This window comes from Neolamprologus brichardi, chromosome 15 (genome assembly GCF_056152115.1).
Source record: "Neolamprologus brichardi isolate AB-2024 chromosome 15, ASM5615211v1, whole genome shotgun sequence".
In the NCBI taxonomy this organism is placed as follows: Eukaryota; Metazoa; Chordata; class Actinopteri; order Cichliformes; family Cichlidae; genus Neolamprologus; species Neolamprologus brichardi.
In genome coordinates this window covers 819,871-840,046 of record NC_142118.1, presented here as the reverse complement: position 1 = coordinate 840,046, position 20,176 = coordinate 819,871, and the positions used below count along the sequence as shown (strand labels likewise).

Below are 20,176 nucleotides of genomic sequence, written 5' to 3'. Positions count from 1 at the left end.
GTGAAACAGGGAGAAAAGGCTGAGGTATGCCACTTCACACAAGAACTGGATTGAAAATCAATGACAACAGGTCGGATGTGAAATTCTTTGTTTCAAGTATTGGATTAATCAGTGTGTCGAGGGGTCATCAGGAAAGAGGTACAAGAAGAAGTCTCTACAACCATGTTTAAAACAGTGGAGGCTCTGTCGTGGTTTGGGGCTGCTTTTCAGACAGTGCTGTTGGAGATCTTGTCAAAACTGATTGAATTATGAACACAGAAAAGCACCATCGAGTTTTCATCCACCATGCAGTCCCAGGTGGAAAGAATCTGATCCCAAACACACTGCCAATGCAGGAAAAACATACCTGGATAGAAACGCAAGACCTCTGTCTAACAAAATGAATAAATCTGGGTACATTCAGATGATTAAACATGAAACTATTTTTATTGAAATGAGTAAAGAAAATCAACAGCCTATCAATGCAAGATAATTCATAATTTTATTGGGGGGCTTATATTGGTTGGGTCTGATTATTGGGAGGGGGGTCATAACCCCCCTGGAAATTACGCCCTTATTTGAATGTCCTTCAAGAAGCCTGACAACTATTCCTGAAGATATTTAAAGAAATGACAAGAAAGCTTGACTCTGGGAGTTCAGGCTGAGTTGTTGTCATATCAAATATAAATCATTTAAGCACAATTTTCAACACTTTTAACTTTTATTGTTAAACTAAAAATAGTTTTTATATTTTTGTATGTTGCAATAAATTGGGCAAACATCGCTTCTTTCATGTGTATTCAGCTCGACTAAAGGTAACTGTAGTCGTGTTTTGGCTTCCACGAAGTCGGGCGTTTGTTGAAGAGGCTTTTAATTTGGTAGTCCGTAGCGGAAGCCGTTAAAAAAGTCTCGCGCACTTGTCGCTCTGTTAGAGGGGGGAGAGCGGGGGAGGACGGAGGAAGAGGACAAGAGGAGGAGAGGAGGGTGCTGGTGGAGGGACATTCAGTCATTGTTACCAACTCGAGGAGCGGCGAAGACCCCGCTTACTCCCCGAATTTTGCGGACAGCCTTCAGGTAAAGTTGCGTTAAATTCAGCGGGTGTGGACGTGTTACTCGTAGACCACCACCTCCGCTGCCGCCCGGCTCGGTGACTGAATGCACCGGTGCGGAGCGGTTACCGTGAGTCAGGATGAACTAACCGTCATCTTTTGTCTGCGCCGCGCCGCGTTCACGCTTCTCTCGGCTCAGGTCGCTCGTTTTCAGTTTCAGCGGGAACCGCGACGAGCCTCCGTGTAACGCTCGGCAGCTACACTCCCGTTTATGAGCCGCAATTAGTGTCCGAGTCCCGGCGAGGAGCTATAGGAGGAGCCCGTTAGCGCTGACGCACAGGTAGGCTAATGGACGCGCTGGTGTCGCGGTAATAATGAAAGTTGAAGTGCGGCCCGGGTTAGACACCGGCAGGTGCGACGGAGCAGAGACCGTGTTTGACGTGTTGGTCGCGGGGAAAGGTGCGGGGCTGGGAAGGGTGTGTGCTGCAGCGATGGATAAAAATGTGCTCTATAAATAAATAACTTTAATAAATGACTTAAACAGTTTCTGAGCTGTGATTAGTGCAGATAGCAGAGTAAAATAATAATATTAATAATGGTGGGAGGTGTCGACTGCTGCTATTACCACTGTTATTACTACAGAAGTAATAACAGAGTAAATCTCTTTAAATACTCGCTCATTTGCTTATTTATTCACTGGGTTTTAAGGATCTATTGCTGTTTAATAATGCATTTAATGTGGGCATTGATGGGCAGAACCCAGCCATAGTTAGTGACCTGGAAAGCAGCCGTTTGTGTTGCTGCTCCGCTTACAATTACTCCAATTTTTCAGTTAAAAGGTTTCCTTTTGGTTTGCACTTGTTGTAATTAACGGACCACTAATGTCTAACTGTTTACATTTACAAGCTGCTGTACTGTATTCTTCTGATTGCAGGCAGAGCATCGTTTCCACAGGGGATCATATTTCCTCCAGCATCATCGCCGTCTGTGAAGGCAGGAGACGGAGGAGTGTTTTCAGCATATTAAAGGACCACAGCATCACCTAGGTGATGGAGGCCCTGTGACTCAGTGTAGTCATGGTGATGGATGCAGCCAAATTGGCCCTGTTGGATTACGCTGCCCAGCCCATGGTGTTTCTCTGTGATCTAACGAGGAGGAAGGGGCACACAGATAGTCCTTAAGTCTGGTCATTTTTCCCACTTCCTGGTTAAAAGCCCACGATGCTGACGGGGCTCGAGCCCTCTCCGTGAGCCGTCGTCTCCTGGGTCTTGCTTCTTTTCTCCCGTACGGATCATGGATCTGCTGTGGGTGCTTTCCGTGTCCATGCTGACCGTGTGTGTCGCCGTCCCCATGGATGCCGTGGCCGGGAGCCACAGTCTGTTCACCTGTGAGCCCATCACCCTGCGCATGTGTCAGGGGCTGCCCTACAACTCCACCTTCATGCCCAACGTCCTGAACCACTACGACCAGCAAACTGCTGCTCTCGCCATGGAGGTACGGTACATCGCTGCCATGTGATCTGAGAAAGACAAACTATCTATCCACACACACACACACACACACACACACACACACACACACACACACACACACACACACACACACACACACACGTATATAAACAAAAGGAATCACAGTTATGGCGCTCAAACTCTGACAGCAGCAAAATTCATGCGATTCATTTAAAAAATTTGCTCTTCACTATATTATAATAAATTTATAATTTAAAAAAATAAAATATGTTAAAATAAAATTTACCCCCCCTCCAAAAAACCAGTCACACTCACAACAGCTATTAAATTAAAATAAAGGATAATAGAATATAATAGAATATATTTTATCCAATATGTAAAAACTGTACAATAAAGAAATCTGTATGTTTTTAACACAGTTTATATATTTTTAAATGTTATATTTTATTTCTAGATTTTTCATGAAGCTGCGCTGTCAGTGTTGGATACGCTAACTTTGGATTTGATCACAAATGCCTTTAATAGTTTTAATGTTTTCAACATTTACGAGTTTACATTTTGAAACATTTAAAAATGCTTAAAACATTTTGTAATTGTAACAGTGTAACAGTGGTGAGTAAAGCTGCTGTTGAAAAGGTTTAAATCCCTTCAAGAATTTGCACAAAAAGCAATAATTAGATTTATATGTGAAACAGTATGTTACAGCACATGAACAGTGTTATTGTTATTTTAATCAGATCTGCCGGCCAGTGGAGCTGTTCTGACTGTGAGCTGTGATAACTGCCTCACACAGTATAAGAGTATGATGGAGGATTTCATATATGAGCTTCAGTTATTGTTGGATCGATCAGATCAATCAGCCCAAGTAGCCAACAGCATGAAACAGTCCCTCATCTGAGGAGCTTCTTTCCCACATTTTCAGTCCAGTTTCTTTCCGAGGCTACGACGACCTGATCACTGAGACGCTTCACACACAGCTGAGTTTTTAGCTAACAGAGCTGCCTGGATGTAGTGAGCCACAGGTGATGCTCGCTGTAAGTTCACTGTGTGTTCACCTGTACTCGTACCTGCACAGTCCTACGTCACATGTTGGGTTCAAGCGATTTGAATGTTTGTTGTTGTTCTCATGGATTTGTTCTCACTGCTCTTCTTCTAAAGATGAAATCTGAACCTTTTTGGTGATCGATGAGTGTTTCACACACCGTAGTTACTCTATGTTGGCTTCAGCCTTTTAGTTCTTCTGTTACTGCTGTGAAAGGGGCGGGGTCTGTTAAACAGGTTTGGATCTGAGCCGTGTGATGTTTGTGAGTCCGGTCACTCGTGTTGTCTTCAGAGCCCGTTGGGCTTCCCGTCAGCGTCCACAGTGTTGATAACCTGCCTCCTTTCCTCGGTCCTTTCTCTGCGTTTGACACAACGTTTTGAGAGCAGATTCATATGTGTGTCATACATGTGAAATGAGTGATTCGGTGTGCGTGGCACACTTTCTGCTCGCGTGGACACGAGCAGCTCGATAGTGTCAGCATGATCAGCTGTGTGTGTGCTGAGGAGGTGCCAGCCTACTTAAACGTGGCCCATCTAGCTGCTGGGAGTGTATCACAAAACATTAAGCAGACAATGAAGGTTTAGTTTTGTCCCTTTGGGCCCTGAGAACAGAGAATTATTAAAACGCCAGCGATTAACAGGGCGTGGTGGGTTTGAACCGCACATCTGGCCTGTTGACAGTCAGCTGCTATTTTATATAACAGGCTTTGAGCAGCGAGCCAACCGAGCAGGCTTTAAGGAAACGGAGCTTCGTTGCTTTGGGTTGTGCTTTCAGCCTCGTGGATAATCCACAGACTGACCATCCACAGCAGCTCGCTGTTGTCATGGCTGCTAAAAGATGGAGCACGGAACAGATGCATCGCTTCATTAAGTTAATCCCGCCCTTTATGGCGGCCGATCCCTCGTGAAGTTCTGTCTGTCGAGTAATTAGAGAGTTGGCTCAGCTCTCTGCCCGCCTGCGTTTAGTTTATCGATGCCCGCATCACGCGCCCTTTGCTCCCTCTCTCTGCGTCACTTTAACCCTTCAACCTCGCCCGGCCCCGCCCTGCCCGGCGTAGCGGATGTGCAGCACTCTGCCGACCATCTGTGCGTCTGTGCCCGCTGTGGTTCACGGCGCTGTGTAGACACGCGCTGAGGAGAGGTTATGTAACTTTAACGGGCCGGCTGTGGGAGCTCGCAGCGTCACAGCTGTGGTCACGTTCGACCTCATGTTTGGGAAAGATGAAACTGGTCCCACGACGCTCGTACCAGCACCGTTCCCGCCGTGCAGCGGTGCTTTCAAACTGATTAAATGTTACCAGCTGCTTGTTGTTTGAGGTCAGGTTAGCTTTTTACGCCTAATCAGTGGGTGTGTGTCGCAGCAAGGAGAGAGAGGCGCTTCTGGTTTAGACGGTGTTCACTTTGATTGGTCATGGCTTCACAATTAAGTCTCTTTTAGTGCTTGTTCGGGTTGGAAAACACACGGAAACCCAACAGGCTCCAAAACCACGGAGCCCAGTCTTGGCTCTTGTTTCCCAGATAACTCGCCGCAGATCAGCTCGTGGGAGAATTCAAAGCCTGCGAGACGTCGAGGGCAGCCAAATGAGAATTGACAGTTGATTTTAAAGAGAATTAGGTCCGCTGAATAGGCGTGATAAGGATGATGAATGCCTCGCCGTGGAGAAACTGGGAGTTGGATGAGAACCAACGCCTGCCGTTCTTACAGTTTTTGTTCGAACCCCCTGAAGAGTCTTTGTGGTTCCCTTTTCATGTCTTGCTTTTTAAGTATTTTTGTTCAAGATTTTAGTGTTTTAGGAAAGTAGGACAATTTGTCACGATCTCATAAGCTCCGATAGAGACAAACTGAACTTTAATGACTTTAGTTTCTTTGGCGTGTCCGGTCTGTGCAGAGCTTTTCACAGACAGAAATTTTATTTTCTACAGCCGTGAACAGGATGTAACACAAACCACACAATTTAAAATGGATTTTAATGTTCCCGTGTTCATCCTCACTCGATCCGTCACCGCTGACCGCCGTATGACCTCGCAGCTGAAGTGGGACGGCGGCCTCGGGGCTCGGGAATCGGCTGTTCCTGTGTCACAATGACACTGTGCCACAGTCGCATAGCATAACTGAGAGCGTGGCGGATTTGACTGGCACCACAAAAAGAGAGAAAGGACTGGGCCCAAATCCCCGCATTTAGAGAAAGCTGCACACTGATGAATATGAAGCAGTGTGGGCCCATCACAGGAAATCAATTACGCTGCTATGAACTGTCCTCGGCCTGCAGAGCAGATGGCGTTCGCCGCTCGGTGATGATCATATTACTTTTCTTTGGTTAAGGTCGTTTATAAGTCCTACTCTTCTGCATTTATGCATCGTTTAATGCGCTAGAAGTTTCTCCAACCTGCTGCAGAGTCTGGAGGAGAAGGACGAGCTTCAGGCTCAAACTGGAGCACTTGGATCTTTTGTTTGGAGATTTTCTCTAGAAAGAAGGAGCTGAATGATACTGAGGACTCAACAAAACCAAAGAATGTCAAAATAAGATGAACAAACGCTAAAACGAGCGCCCAGATATTCTTGGGGGACGTTTGGCAGATATTCTAACAGTGAAATATCAGTTTATGGCAAATGCAGCTGCTTTTGGAGGGTTTCTCTTATATTTAGCAGAAGCTTTCAAGCAGATCAGGGATGGAGCCACAGCAGCGGCTTTCACAATGGTCAGAGTCATGTGACCGTCACGGCCAGATGGACCACGCAACGGTCGGGCCGACTGAAGATGTTAATGGCATTAGATGGATAACTGTTGTTTACGTGAATCCGAAGCATCGAGATTAGGAGTCACTGCGTGGTGGAAATGTGCTGACTGTAGTAGAAATTAGACACACGAGCTGTTTCTAGGTTATCATAACCTTTGTTTTGTCACGTCTTTTGTGTTATTGCGTGTCGAATGAAGCAATAACACAAAAGCTACACAAAGAATGATCAGCGTCCGGCTCTGAATCTGCTCAGACTCACTCGTTTCCTCCTCAGATCAGCCTGCTGTTGTCTCAGGTTTACAACAAGTGCAGATAAACTGAGTCGTGTTACAGACTGAAGAATAACCCAGATGCTCCACCCTGCTCCGCCTGAATGGATGTAAGGGAGAGCTGAGGTGTGTGTGTGTCTGTGTGTGTGTGTGTGTGTGTGTGTGTGTGTGTGTGTGTGTGTGTGTGTGTGTCTGTGTGTGTGTGTGTGTGTGTGTGTGTGTGTGTGTGTACAGAGTACTTTTTTGTGCACTCTGGCACGTTTTAACAGGCTTGTTATGTTAGTAAAGATGTATCCCAGCTGATCACACACACACACACACACACACACACACACACACACACACACACACACACACACAGACACACAACATGGTCTGATAAACCCAGCGTGACCTGGCCTATAAAAGAGCCTCTTGTTTTATCTAATGTCCAACACCGTGTTTATTGGCAGTGAAGCACAGCAACCTCTCAGTGTGTGTGTGTGTGTGTGTGTGTGTCTGTGTGTGTGTTCTCAAACTGTCTTCGGAGTGAACGACTCTGCCCATTCGTCCTCTCTCGCTCACCCGGTCTCTCACCCTCCTCCCCCACCTCTTTTGTCCTCCCCCTCCCCCTACGCAGGACTCACCCGTTGCCCAGGAAACGGTCCCAATTGTGCCGTTAACAAAGGGAGCGGAGGCTTTCTCGCCTCGCGGGAGGTGGTCCCCTCCGCCCTGCACCCTGACCTCCTCGAGCCCCGCTCTCCTCCCTCCTCCTCCTCCTCCTCCTCCACCTCCGCTCCGGTGATGCATCGCTCATCACCATGGCGCTGAGCTTTGAAATTTGGAGAATTGGAATGGCAGCAGAGGAGAAAGGGGGATAAAGAGTGAGGATAAGGGGGGAGATGGGAAGAGAGGTGACTAGGAGATATTTTTTTAAAGGACCAGTCGTCCACAGTGGGCGTCCACAGTGGGCGTCCACAGTGGGCGTCGCTGTCAGCGATTCATCAGTCACACCAGCCTTTAACCTCCTGAGAGCTGAACTCTTCCTCAGCAGCATTTTTAATTTCTCTTTGATATTTGGGCTGATTGTAAAAACAAAGAATCACCAGATTTATTATTTTACCTGATTTTTGTTTCTAAGAACAAAGAGACACACGAGGACATTCGTTTTTAATTTAGATAAAACAGACGCAACATCCTCATAAGTGGACGGCAGGTCCTAGGAGGTTCATGAAAAGCATTAGGCATACTAGGCTGTGTTCATAATTAATATATTAATCTTAGATAACTTTCATCGTAATCTGATTCAGAACATGCTGGATGGTGTCCGCGCTGCAGAGGTGAAGCTGAGGTCACGGCTGTTTTTCCCGGTTCTTCAAAGGCTGCTGCGTTTAAGATCAGAGGTTTAGCACAGAAATATGCAAATATGCACTTTCACTACACGTCCCAGGAAGCACGATTATTAGAGATGTTGCTCCTGTTCTTCGCCTCAGTTCGATGTGAGATTTGGTTATTTACTAGAGGTGGGAATCACCATACATCCCACGATACAATATTATTGCAATTTTTTAAAATATTTTGCGATATTCAGATTCTGTACATAAAGGTAAACTTTATCAATATTCATTTTCTCTAATATCAAAGTCTCACACTCAGTCTTTCTCTCATTTCAGTTTGATTGTTGACAAACTGAACGGTTTGTATTACAGTCTAGTCCAACTTAACTGAACAACCATCTGGTACAATTATAGCTATTCTGAACTATGCAGTTTATGAAAACTATGCAGCCCCTTCAGCAACTGAAGAATTTGAAAGTAAATTAAAACAAAATATAATTTTACATTAAATAAAAAAGTTTTAAACTTAATTAAAATAAAACATGTCTTAAATTAAAATAAGTAAACTGTCATGTTTATTGCTGCCAAAAACAAGTTAAACACATTTGGACAGTGAAGGAATGTCAGGATTCTTGCTCAGAAAAAGGATCAACATGCTCTGAAGTCAGAGCACAAAAACCTTTTTTGTAACAAAATATCGATTTCTGCTGTCCCTGTATCCATACATTATTAGCAAACAAAATATCACCATGCTACACAGTATCCATTTTTCCCCCCACCCCTATTATTTACTGATTAAGCAAGCAGCGGTCACCGGACGCTGACATCAACTGCTGTGTCCTGATCACCTTCTTTTCTCTGGATAACAAAATAAACTCCACAGGATGGGAAAGTGCAGCTGCAGGACAGCGTGCAGGTCTCTGCTTCAGCATTAACCGCTGCGGGACGCCATCAGTCAGCGACACTGCCTGCCGACGCACCGTCCCAGCTGAGGCGGTCCGACCCCGCTGACTGATCCTCATGCTGACTCATAACAAATGTGTTTCGGAGAGTCAGAGTTTTTTTAATAAGGAGGAGATTTGTTTCTCTGAGCAGGTACAGAACAAGAAAACAATAACAATAGATTTTAGGCCCGATGGTTACTATGGAGATAACGAAGGTTTTTAAACCATCAGATTTAAAAACATGAGGAATATCCTGCTACCATTATTTATGTGTCAAAGAGGAAAAACAGTGACGCTGTTGCTAAATTTGAAAAGAACATTTTGGGTCCTTGTGATCTTTTCTTGCATCCTTATGCGGGACAGAGCCGGCTCAGTGTGACAGATGTCACTGAGCAAGTTTTCAGTGTTACTGTTAGAATTACTCACAACAAGGTTGTTTTCAGAGAAACACATTTGATTCTAACTAATAATGTTTGTAACCTGTGCAGCAGATCAGCCTCTTATATCTGCATTCATCCCCTCATTGGCTGTTTGTTGGCCTTGCTTTGCACCATTTTTCAGCGACTGGCAGACACGTCTGTGTGTGTTTCTAGAAGGACACGTTATTCCACATTTTCAGAGATCAAAAATCAAATAAACTGCCATGGGTCCATACTGACTGCAGCAGCAGGATGGAAGCTGAGGCTACATTAGCATGCCGCCGGCCCTGCAGGCTTTCAGCATCCACACAGTTGAGTATTACACGCTCGATTCTCCTCACATCGCCGACTCTGGGGAGGAAAGCTGCACCACGAGCTTCTGGCCAGTGGTTCACCAGCTGTTTCTGCTGTGGCCATTAACACTAAACCCCGTGGAGAGTGTGAGGGCTCCACGCGGTCTCGTGTTGCTACTGATTGTGTGGATGTACCATCCACGGGCTCAGTCCTGCTCAGTGGCTCACATGATGGGTCGACTGTCATAAAGAGACTAAACGGACACGCAAGGAGTTGCGGGAGGGATAAAAGGGCAGGAGGGGGGGGCGAGGGTGGAAGAGCACAAAAATAGAAAAATGGCGAGATGATAGGAAGACGGATGAATGTGTTTTTTCTTTAGTAGATCATCCTGGTCGCCTGCATAGTGACTCGGCTTTGGCCCTTGGCGTCTCCCTTTGTAGCGCCGTCCCGTGTGGTACATTGTGTGCTGTGGAGCGCAGCAGTGGCCCACGGGAATCAACCGGGAGAAAAGAGCGAAGATGCAAACTCACTTGCGCTGCATTAGATCATGTTTGAGTGGTTCAGCCGTGTTTACAGGGCATCGCTGATGAAGTAATAGATGTCACAGGACTGCTCGCTGGCAGCAGCACGCAACGCGAGTCACAGGAGGGCCGACCACAGCAGTAGCGCCCGTTTCCCTCTCGTGCTACATTCAGGATTTTCTGCTGTTATTCCTCCAGAGAATAAGCAGCCTCCCTGTTGTCCCTGACTGCAGCTGTAACACGATCGTCAGGAAGCTGCAGCCGATACTAAAGTATCTGTCAGCGGTAACCAGCCACACAGCCTCGGTGCACGCGGGGTCAGAGCTTTCTACATGATGATCTGTGACGACCATTCATGGTTGTATCATGAACCTGCAGTAACGGATCAGGTTTAAGGCGGATCGCGTTTGAAGCGGCTCATAGCGAGTGCTCGTGTCATTACACGGTGGAGCTCGTGAAACGCGATGACTCCATTTGTGCGCACCGTCGGCTGGTTGAGCTCAGTTACGACGGGCGATGCTCTCAGAGAGCGTATGCTGTGCTGAGCTACGACTCGACCATAAATCTGTGTCATCGCGCCGTCTATCGCTGATCCCACGCAGCCCAAAGCCGTCAACGCCAGGAAGAGCAATATGAACGAGGCGCTGCCAAAAGCTGCACGGACGTGGGTGCTTTGTGCTGTGAGGGGCGAACGCCCACTCTAATCCTTTTACAGAAGCACGTCACATGTGTGGCAGGCGAGCAGGAGACGGCGCCGTGGTGCAGGCGTACGGTGGGAACAGTGTTTAAATCTGATTGCAGTTAAGGTGACAAAGTCCTGCGTCATCATCGCTGCTCTGAGAGATTCATCCCCAAACAGCCGGATTTGGACATGTTTCATTTTTATTGCTGTGTTTGCTGATCAGTGATGGACAGGAGACGACACAGCTGAGTTTGTCTAACATCTGAAATCTGTTACAATGTAATGACAACAAGATTCTGATTGGTACACACACACACACTCCTCGTGCCTATGGTACGACAGCTTTTCTCCGTGCCCCTGGTACACTGCGCAGAAACACTAAGCCACACACACACACATGCACACACACACATGCACACGCATGCACATGCACACACACACACACACACATGCACACGCATGCACATGCACACACACACACACACACACAGACACACACACTCACACACAGACACACACATGCACACACAGGACATGTGGTGTTCTTTGCACTTTATGTAACGTTGTTGAAGCTGCACTGATTGGTTAAACATTAATATCATTCCTCTAATAAACCCCCCCCCCCCCTCCCTGTTCCTGTCTGTCACACACAACTGTCTTTAAAATCTGGGGGAGGGCAGTGTGTGTGTGTGTGTGTGTGTGTGTGTGTGTGTGTGTGTGTGTTAGTGATTGACTTGGGTGTGGCTCCTGCTGTAACACAAACACATAAACTGCAAACCACAGCGTGTCTGTGTGCGCTCACACATGCATGGAAACTTGTGATTATTTGCATATTAGCAGCAGGACCCACGGATGCTTCCTGCACCCACAGTTCATGTGTGTGAGAGCATCATTGTGTCGGTCTGTGTGTGTGAACGTGAAGATAATACACTTCCTTGTGTTCGTGTAAGCATGATGCTCCAGTGTGTCAGTCAGTCACAGCGTGGTCCAGCCTGCAACACAAAGGCCCTGTGTGTGTGTGTGTGTGTGTGTGCGCGTGTGTGTGCGTGTGTGCGTGTGCGTGTGTGTGTGTGTGTGTGTGTGGAGATTGTGGGATGAGGGGGGGCAGGATGATTGGGGTGGATTATTAGGGGCCGGAGTTGTTTTTCTGGCCTCACACGCTCGGCTGGTGTCTCTGTCTCCCGTTCTGAAGGTGGAGTAATGCTCACGCTGCACTGGCGTGCTTCTTCTTTCTGTCTCCACCTGCAGCCTTTCCATCCCATGGTGAACCTGCAGTGCTCCCCGGAGCTCAGGATGTTCCTGTGTGCGCTCTACGCCCCGGTTTGTACCGAGTACGGCCGGGTCACGCTGCCGTGTCGCCGCCTCTGTCTGCAGGCCAAGAGCGACTGCTACAAGCTGATGGACATGTTTGGTGTGAGCTGGCCAGAGGAGATGGACTGCAGCAGGTTGGTGCAGCAGCAGCAGTGCTGGAGGGAGGAAGGAGACCAGCAAACATCCTGAAAATGATTTATGTTCTGATGGTAGAGTCAGCGTTTTGCACGTGTAGCTTCACCTTTGAAGCTTTTACGTTTCCCCGAATTTGCTAACATGTGACTGTGGCCTCGTTGCATTTATGCTTCAGTAACCACAAAAAATGTTTTATTTCCTGTTTTTGTTTCTGTGGAAAAATCCGATTGTTTGTTTTTGTTGAACACAGCTGACGTGGGAACAACAAACACACAAAACATTTAAACCTGGTTTCCCAAACACACATCACAGACACACTATTAACGACTTTTTATTACGTTTAAAAAATAAGAAACACAGCAGGGAGCAGAGGAGGTGATATGGTCCTCAGTTCATCTTCATCTCTCTGTAAACGACATCATTCAGGTACACGCCGCAGCATGTATGCTAACGCTGCCCCAGCTGCTGCTCTGGGATCAGTTTGAGCAGACGGAGACGCAGGCGAGTGTTTGATGCTCAGGATCTACAAAGAGGCGTCCACAGTCGTACTCGAGCACGTGTCTGTGTGTTGAAAGCAGAGATAACGCGTTACTGTAATCTGATTACTTTTTTCAAGTAACGAGTAAAGTAAGGGATTACTATTGCAAAAACAGTAATTAGATTACAGTTACTTTCCCGTAGGAACGCTGCGTTACTGCGTTACTAAAACCGTGATTTTTTGCGAGAATGTCTCATGACAGTGACGTAAGCGAGTGCGACGTTCGTGACAACAGCTGTGTGCAGATCAACAATGGATCATATATCGAGTGCAGAGAGAGTATGAGCGTGCAGCGTTTAAAGCGTGGAAGTACTGACCTTACTTTGAGTTTGATTCCATAAAAAGTGACAAAAACATTAGTGTCCGTTGTGCGTGGGAAGAAAACTTCTTTTTACAGTGAAAAAAACCCCTAAACTTCCAAACAAGCACCGAGTAGCTACGACGTAATGGGAAACTCACAGAGAAACTCGCGGATTCTTCCACTGACCGCTGCACACCTGCACCAGGGTAACCCTCCGCCTACCCCACTCCTGCTTTACAGGTGAAAATAGAGCAACAGGACCGCTAGTCTTTGACTTTATTTATTTTCTGCTGTGTTTTACTTGCATCTATTTGAAAGACTGAGTGTAAACACACAAAATATTTTATTTTATGTGCTGGAATGTGCAGAAAATAGGTTTCAATGTTAAACTAATTTCTTCCAGTCAGAGAATGTTGCAGATAATTAAATGTTTGCTTGATGCATAAAGTTAAAAGATTAAAACGAATAAAACAAGTTTTAAAAAGAGACTTTTCCATTTGATTACATTTTGTATGATGATTATGTAGAAAAAGTAGAATTGGGCTGAAAGATCTATCACTTTATCACCTATTCAGGTTGTAAATCGTGTTGTTAAAAAGTAACTAAGTAATTAATTACTTTTGAAAATAAGTAATCAGTAAAGTAACTGGATTACTTTTTGGGGAAGTAATCAGTAATTAGCTACTGATTACTTTTTTCAAGTAACTTGACCAACACTGGTTCAAAGTGATGCGTACATGTTAGCGGGCTGTTTAGGAAAAGACACAAACGTTAAAGGGAGCCGTGCTCGTCTCAAAGGGGGCGTCATGAAACTGGATGAGTGGCGTAATCGGGGTCATTTAGCCTGTTTGTCGTTAGCTTGAATGTGAACGTGTGTCAGACGAGTTTGTGTCTGCAAACTGAACTTGTGCTTCACTCTGCGCCTGCAGGACGCCGGCCTGGCAGCTAGAAAATGTTTCTGAATTGTTGTGACGGCGTGCACCATTATGCCGCCATCATGTGTCGCCTGTTGCTCAACAGCTGCCCGAGGTCACCGCCTCTCGTCTGCTCTCAGGTTCCCAGACTGCGACGAGCCCTACCCCCGCCCCGTGGACCTGCTGTCCGGCTCGGACACGACCGAGTCCCCCGTCTCCGTCCAGAGGGACTACGGCTTCTGGTGTCCCCGCGAGCTCAAGATCAGCCCCGAGCTCGGTTACTCCTTCATGGGGGTGCGCGACTGCTCTCCTCCGTGTCCCAACATGTACTTCACACGTGAAGAGCTGACGTTCGCCCGCTACTTCATCGGAGTCGTGTCCATCGTCTGCCTCTCTGCCACGCTCTTCACCTTCCTGACGTTCCTCATCGACGTGTCGCGATTCCGCTACCCGGAGCGCCCGATCATATTTTACGCCGTGTGCTACATGATGGTGTCGCTGGTGTTCTTCCTGGGCTTCCTGCTGGAGGACAAAGTTTCCTGTAACGCAGCGAGTCCTGGGAGGTTCAGGGCGTCGACGGTGACTCAGGGCTCCCATAATAAGGTCTGTGATTGGGCTTCAGCCCTGCTGGTTCCTCCTCCTCCACACGCACACATCCACACGCACACATGCACACGTACACATCCACACGCACACATGCACACGCACACATCCACACGCACACATGCACACGCACACACGCACACATGCACACGCACACATCCACACGCACACATGCACACGCACACACGCACACGCACACATCCACACGCACACATCCACACGCACACATGCACACGTACACATCCACACGCACACATCCACACGCACACATCCACACGCACACACGCACACGCACACATCCACACGCACACATCCACACGCACACATCCACACGCACACATCCACACGCACACATGCACACGCACACATGCACACGCACACATGCACACGCACACATCCACACACTGTGTTCTTCTCTTCGTTGGCAGGCCTGCACGCTTCTCTTCATGGTGCTCTACTTCTTCACCGTGGCCGGCAGCGTGTGGTGGGTCATTTTAACCATCACCTGGTTCCTCGCTGCTGTTCCTAAGTGGGGCAGTGAGGCTATAGAGAAGAAGGCCCTCCTGTTCCACGCCTGCGCCTGGGGCATCCCCGGCGTCCTCACGGTGACTCTGCTCGCCATGAACAAGATCGAGGGAGACGGCATCAGTGGCGTTTGCTTCGTCGGGCTCTACAACTTAACAGCCCTGCGCTGGTTCCTGCTGGCGCCGCTGGGACTGGATGTAGTGGTGAGGAAGAGCGTGGCAGGAAGTCCTGTAACTTTTTGTCGCTGTGTCTGTGCAGCGACACGTCGCTAGTTCTTAAGTTTGCAAAACTGCCGGGATGAGAAAGACGTGCGAGTCTGAGTGAAACCTGAAGATGAATTCATACTTTACAAAATACGTGTTTTTGTTCTGTTTACCTTTGTTTTCATTTCTGCGCAGCGACTTGCACAGATTTATCCGTTTATGCTGCAAATCGAATAAAATGAAACTTTTTTCTTCATTCATCGAGTCGTCGATCAGAGCGTCAGTGTGACATCACGTCTGTGTCTCCAGGTGGGCGTGGTCCTGCTGCTGGCAGGTATCGCTGCTCTTAACAGAGTCCGCATGGAGATCCCGCTGGAGAAGGAGAACCAGGAAAAGCTGGTGAAGTTCATGATTCGTATCGGCGTGTTCTCCGTGCTCTACCTGGTTCCACTGCTGACCGTCCTGAGCTGCTACCTTTATGAGAGCAGCTACAGGCCCGTCTGGGAGACCACCTGGGTCCAGGAGACGTGCAGAGACTACCACATCCCCTGTCCCTACCAGGTAAACAATAATAACAACGGATGGAGATGTTTGATCGTTTCACATACATGACACATTGTTTGAGTTACATTATAAATCGCAGGTGCAATAATAATAATAACAATAATAATAATAATAACAATAATAACAATAACAACAATAATAATAAAAACCCAAAGAACACTGATTGATTCTCAGGTTCGAGTTCTTCACCGTTACACAATCGAGGATCAGGAGAGCTGATGTAACCAGACTGTGTTCATCACAGCGTTGTGCGCACACACACACACCTGCGATCGCTGGTATATATGAGACGATTTGGTAATGCGCCTCCAGCATCAGCACGCACAGCGTAGCTCCTCCCACAGAGCCGTTAATAATTCAGACGTCTCTCGTTCTGTTTCAGCAGCGATCGCCTCCGGCGCTGCTCAGACGCTCAGTGTTGCAGAGGCAGACGGTTTATCGTCTGCAGTACTGTGGAAGAGACGTTTTAACTCTCAGGTTCGGATGTTGGTCTCTGATACTTTTACCTCCAAGTGTCAGAGCTCAGCCTCATGACGCTGTTAGCCACGGGAAGAGCTGCGTGTCCGAGACGTTTGTGATGCAAAGTTGTGCTGTAAACACTGTGTGTGCGCTCTGACTCGCTGCAGTGCACTACAGAGATGCTGCTGGCTGTAAAGATTTTTCAGTAGGCGTTCACACACGCGTGCATCAGCAGAAAGCTTCGACTGAACTATATTTGTATGTAGAGCGTTCTCCTTCAGGCTGAGCGCTCTGCAGAGCTGAGATGCTCAGTGAGCTCACACGGCTGGACTGTGGTCATACAGCCTGTAATGAGGATGCTGCCTGCAGTCGTGCATCGAGACTCTTATCTCTGTGCGGTAATGAGTTCTTCTGTGGATCCTGAGCCTCGAGGCTCTCCGCCCGGCTCGCTTATAACGAGGCCATCATGACGACGTCTGTGTGGACGGGAAGCAGCACTCTGATGACAGAGTGGCTCTGTGCGCTTTGCTAAACTTCAGCTGGAAATAAATGACCTCGTTTTAACTGTGACTGAGGAAATCTGTCGTTTACACGCCGACAACAACACGCGTTAAGTTTGGGACGCTGCTCTGTATCTGCAGCTACAGTTAGCTTAGCACGCATGACTTTGGACTGTGTGAGGAAAGCTGCAGAAGTTGTTTCTGCACCTGCATGGATGTAACTGCACCGCTACTTTACCTTTTATTGCTCGCTGTGTTCACGTTTGACCCGATGGGATCATCAGACACAAACCTTTCACAGCAGCAGCAGCGTGTTTGCACAGAAACAGGAGGAGGTGCTGGTGTCTGTTAGAGATGGATGACACTGTGTTTATGCCCTCAGCAAGGTTCCTCATCAGCAACAGTGATGATGTGGAGAACACACACACACACACACACACACACGCACACACACACACACACACCTTAATGAGCTCGTTCATGCTGATATTTGCACAGACTGACTGATGGGCTCCACGCTGCTGAACACTGATGATGATGTACATGATATATTTTTTTACTTCAGTAAGACCTGTGAAGGCACGGGGGGGTGGGGTGGGGAGGTGTCACTGCACTAACTCCACCCTCTTCTGTTTGTTGCAGGTGGAGCAGACCAGTCACCCCGACCTGGTGTTGTTCCTCATAAAGTACCTGATGATGCTGATTGTGGGAATCCCCTCGGTGTTCTGGGTGGGCAGTAAGAAGACCTGCTTCGAGTGGGCCAGTTTCTTCCACGGCAAGAGACGTAAAGAGTACGTATGTGTCGCACTGTGACGGCGTCTGTGTGGCTTCAAACTGATGTTGCTAAATATAAATAAGCTCACATGAGGTTTGTCCCAGTATTTACAACTCAAAGCTTCATCTCTCTGATTTAGTTTTAACTTCAGAGCTGTGGATGCAAAATAATAAAAAAATAATGAAATAATAATAATTTAAAAAAGTATCCAAGTGTAGTTTGGATGAGACACACAGGACGTGGCAGCAACATCAGCAACATCAGCAACATCACGTGGCTGCGCCCAAACTGGGAGCTGGTTCCACAGACGAGGGGCCTGAAAGCTGAAGGCTCCGGTTCCCATTGTACTTTTAAAAAGGAAGCAGAAGTGACCCTGAGAGCAAACTGCTCCATCAGCATCATTTGGTGATATAAGATCTGATTATTCAGGATAAATAAGAATTTAATTATAGATTTAACAGCAAAGAGACACTAATATTGGGGAAACAGCACATCGTGCAGATAGACAGCAGACTGGAGTTTGTGCTGTAAATGTGGACTTCCTGTCTGTTCTGTAGTCAATGGAGACGCTGAACAAAGACTCGCCTTCTCTTCTCGAAACACAGTTCAAACATTTTACAGCAAACTGAAATGTTTCCACATATTCTGATTCAAATATTGTTTTAAGGAGACCTGCATTTCATTTCTTTTGTGTTGCGCGTGCAGCAGCTGATGGGCGCTCGGCTGTTTCAGCTGCTGACGCTCTGAGCTCCTCCCACACGGTCAGAAATAAAAACACGTTTGCTTAGTTATCACATTATAAATGCAGAGTGTGCGACTGTCTCACACGTATTAATCCTGATGTGAGGACGTGAGCGCCGAGCTGATGATCCTGATGTCAGTCTTCAGTTTTGTGTCCCTGCAGTGACGCCTCCTCTGCACCACTCCCCCTCCAAACAGAGCATTAACCCCCTCTCCCCTTGCCTGCTCCACACATTCCTCAATCCTCTTCTACCACACCCACCGCCCCTCCACCTTCCCCCTCTCCCTCCCTTCCACCCTGCATCTTTCCCTGCCACCCCTCCCCTCCTCCTCTTCCTCCACCTGCTGCAGCAGGATGGTCAACGACAGCCGACAGGTGCTGCAGGAGCCCGACTTCACCCAGCTGCTCCTCAGGGATCCCAACACCCCCATTGTGAGGAAGTCACGGGGCACATCCACGCAAGGCACCTCCACCCACGCCTCCTCCACCCACCTGGCCATGCTGGACGAGCCGCCGAGCGCCAGCACCAGCCGAGCCGGCTCCGTGCGCAGCGCCCGCTCCAAGATGAGCAGCTACCACGGCAGCCTGCACCGCTCGCGAGACGGCAGGTGGGTCCCGACGTTGCGGTCTTTCATTAACCCCGCCCACCCGCACGGCCCCGAGGCTCATTTCTGCTCCTCTCCATTTAGATATACGGCCTCCAGCTTCAGAGCGGCAGACGAGCGGCTGCCCTACGGGAGCCTGCCTCGTCTAAACCACCAATCGCAGTCCAGGCACTGCAGCACCAATCACCTCGACAGCCTGTCGCGCCACGGCTCCGCCCACAGGCTTGAGAGCCAGTCGCGCCACAGCAGCATCAGGGACCTGAGCAGCGGGGCCACGGCGGTTCTCGGTGTGCCCAGAAACGGGATCCACAGAGTCCTGGAGGAGGATGGAGCGACCGCCTGAAGGGGCGGAGTCTGAGGAGGAGCATGTCGACGAGCAGCCACTGTGATAGGTCTGGTTACAGAGGGGGGGGGCACGGGACAGAAATCTTTGCCTTAAACATCCTCACAGCTTTATGACGCAGCCTCCAGTGTGAATCTTTTTAAACTCCACCCAGTCAGGGAACGCCGCCGCCGCTGGACCCAAACGACTGAGCCAGACCGCACGACGCGGCTTTCTTTGTATAAAAGGACTTCGATAACGAGACATTTGGAGCTCCGTCCTCTAGTCTTTAGTGTTTGGGAGGTTTTTGGGGTGGGGGCGGGGCTTAGATTTCATTGTTCCATGTTTTCTTCTATTTATGAGGGGCAGCCAATCAGGAGAAGAACTGAAGCGACTGGTTTCAGTGAGAGGATGAAATGACTGAAAGTTCTCAGATCCTCCACAGCTTTTATATCTCTGCTGAACCTGAACCTGCTGCTCTGCACACGAAGGCTTAAGTCTGCTGAACTTTCTAGAAGCTTCACCGCATTTTAAAAGCTGGATTTTAGTGAGTTTTTATTGCACATGTGCAGTAACGTTTGCAACGATACAAGGAAATCATGTCAGTCTGTGCTTTGCTGTTTTAAACCCAAAGGGCTGAAATCCAGAGTATACATGCTGAATCCAAACTCCTGCCTTATGACGAAGAGAACAAACCCAACAGATTTAATGACCTCGAGCAGATCACCAGCGACCTTCATGGAGCTGCACGGACAAAGCTTACCTTCCCTTTCCGTCCGAACACGTTCGCTTTGAGCAGATTTCTTGTTTGCAAACGTGTCCTTACTAAGGTTAGAGCAACGTTTCCTCCAGAGGCAAAACATGTTCATAGATGTAAAAAGTGAATTCCTGTTGGTGATTTGTAATAAAGTTTCAAAGAAATCAGAAGCTTGTGATGTTTCCTGAGGAGAAATG

At 47.9% G+C, this 20,176-nt stretch overlaps 1 protein-coding gene across 2 annotated transcripts; it reads left to right on the top strand.

The window, feature by feature from the left end:
* The first annotated feature begins 920 nt into the window (after positions 1 to 920).
* Positions 921 to 20,149, top strand: fzd3a (frizzled class receptor 3a). Of its 2 annotated transcripts, none has more exons than XM_087852671.1 (8): positions 921 to 1,053; positions 1,963 to 2,522; positions 11,974 to 12,170; positions 14,065 to 14,527; positions 14,956 to 15,255; positions 15,565 to 15,816; positions 17,421 to 17,569; positions 18,649 to 20,149. In XM_087852671.1, exons 2-8 carry the CDS (start codon positions 2,322 to 2,324, stop codon positions 19,241 to 19,243), a joined length of 2,157 nt encoding a protein of 718 aa, XP_087708797.1. In that variant the 5' UTR covers positions 921 to 1,053; positions 1,963 to 2,321; the 3' UTR covers positions 19,244 to 20,149. The 2 variants fall into 2 exon arrangements, with proteins under 2 accessions (XP_087708797.1, XP_087708796.1); XM_087852670.1 differs by having other exon boundaries at positions 18,646 to 20,149.
* The last annotated feature ends 27 nt before the right edge of the window (positions 20,150 to 20,176 follow it).

Coding starts and splice junctions, on each gene's coding strand:
- fzd3a (XM_087852670.1), top strand. CDS start 2,322: ATGGATCTGCTGTGGGTGCTTTCCGTGTCCATGCTGACCGTGTGTGTC. Junction 14,528..14,955: donor CTCAGGGCTCCCATAATAAG/GTCTGTGATTGG, acceptor CTTCGTTGGCAG/GCCTGCACGCTTCTCTTCAT. Junction 17,570..18,645: donor CACGGCAAGAGACGTAAAGA/GTACGTATGTGT, acceptor CACCTGCTGCAG/CAGGATGGTCAACGACAGCC.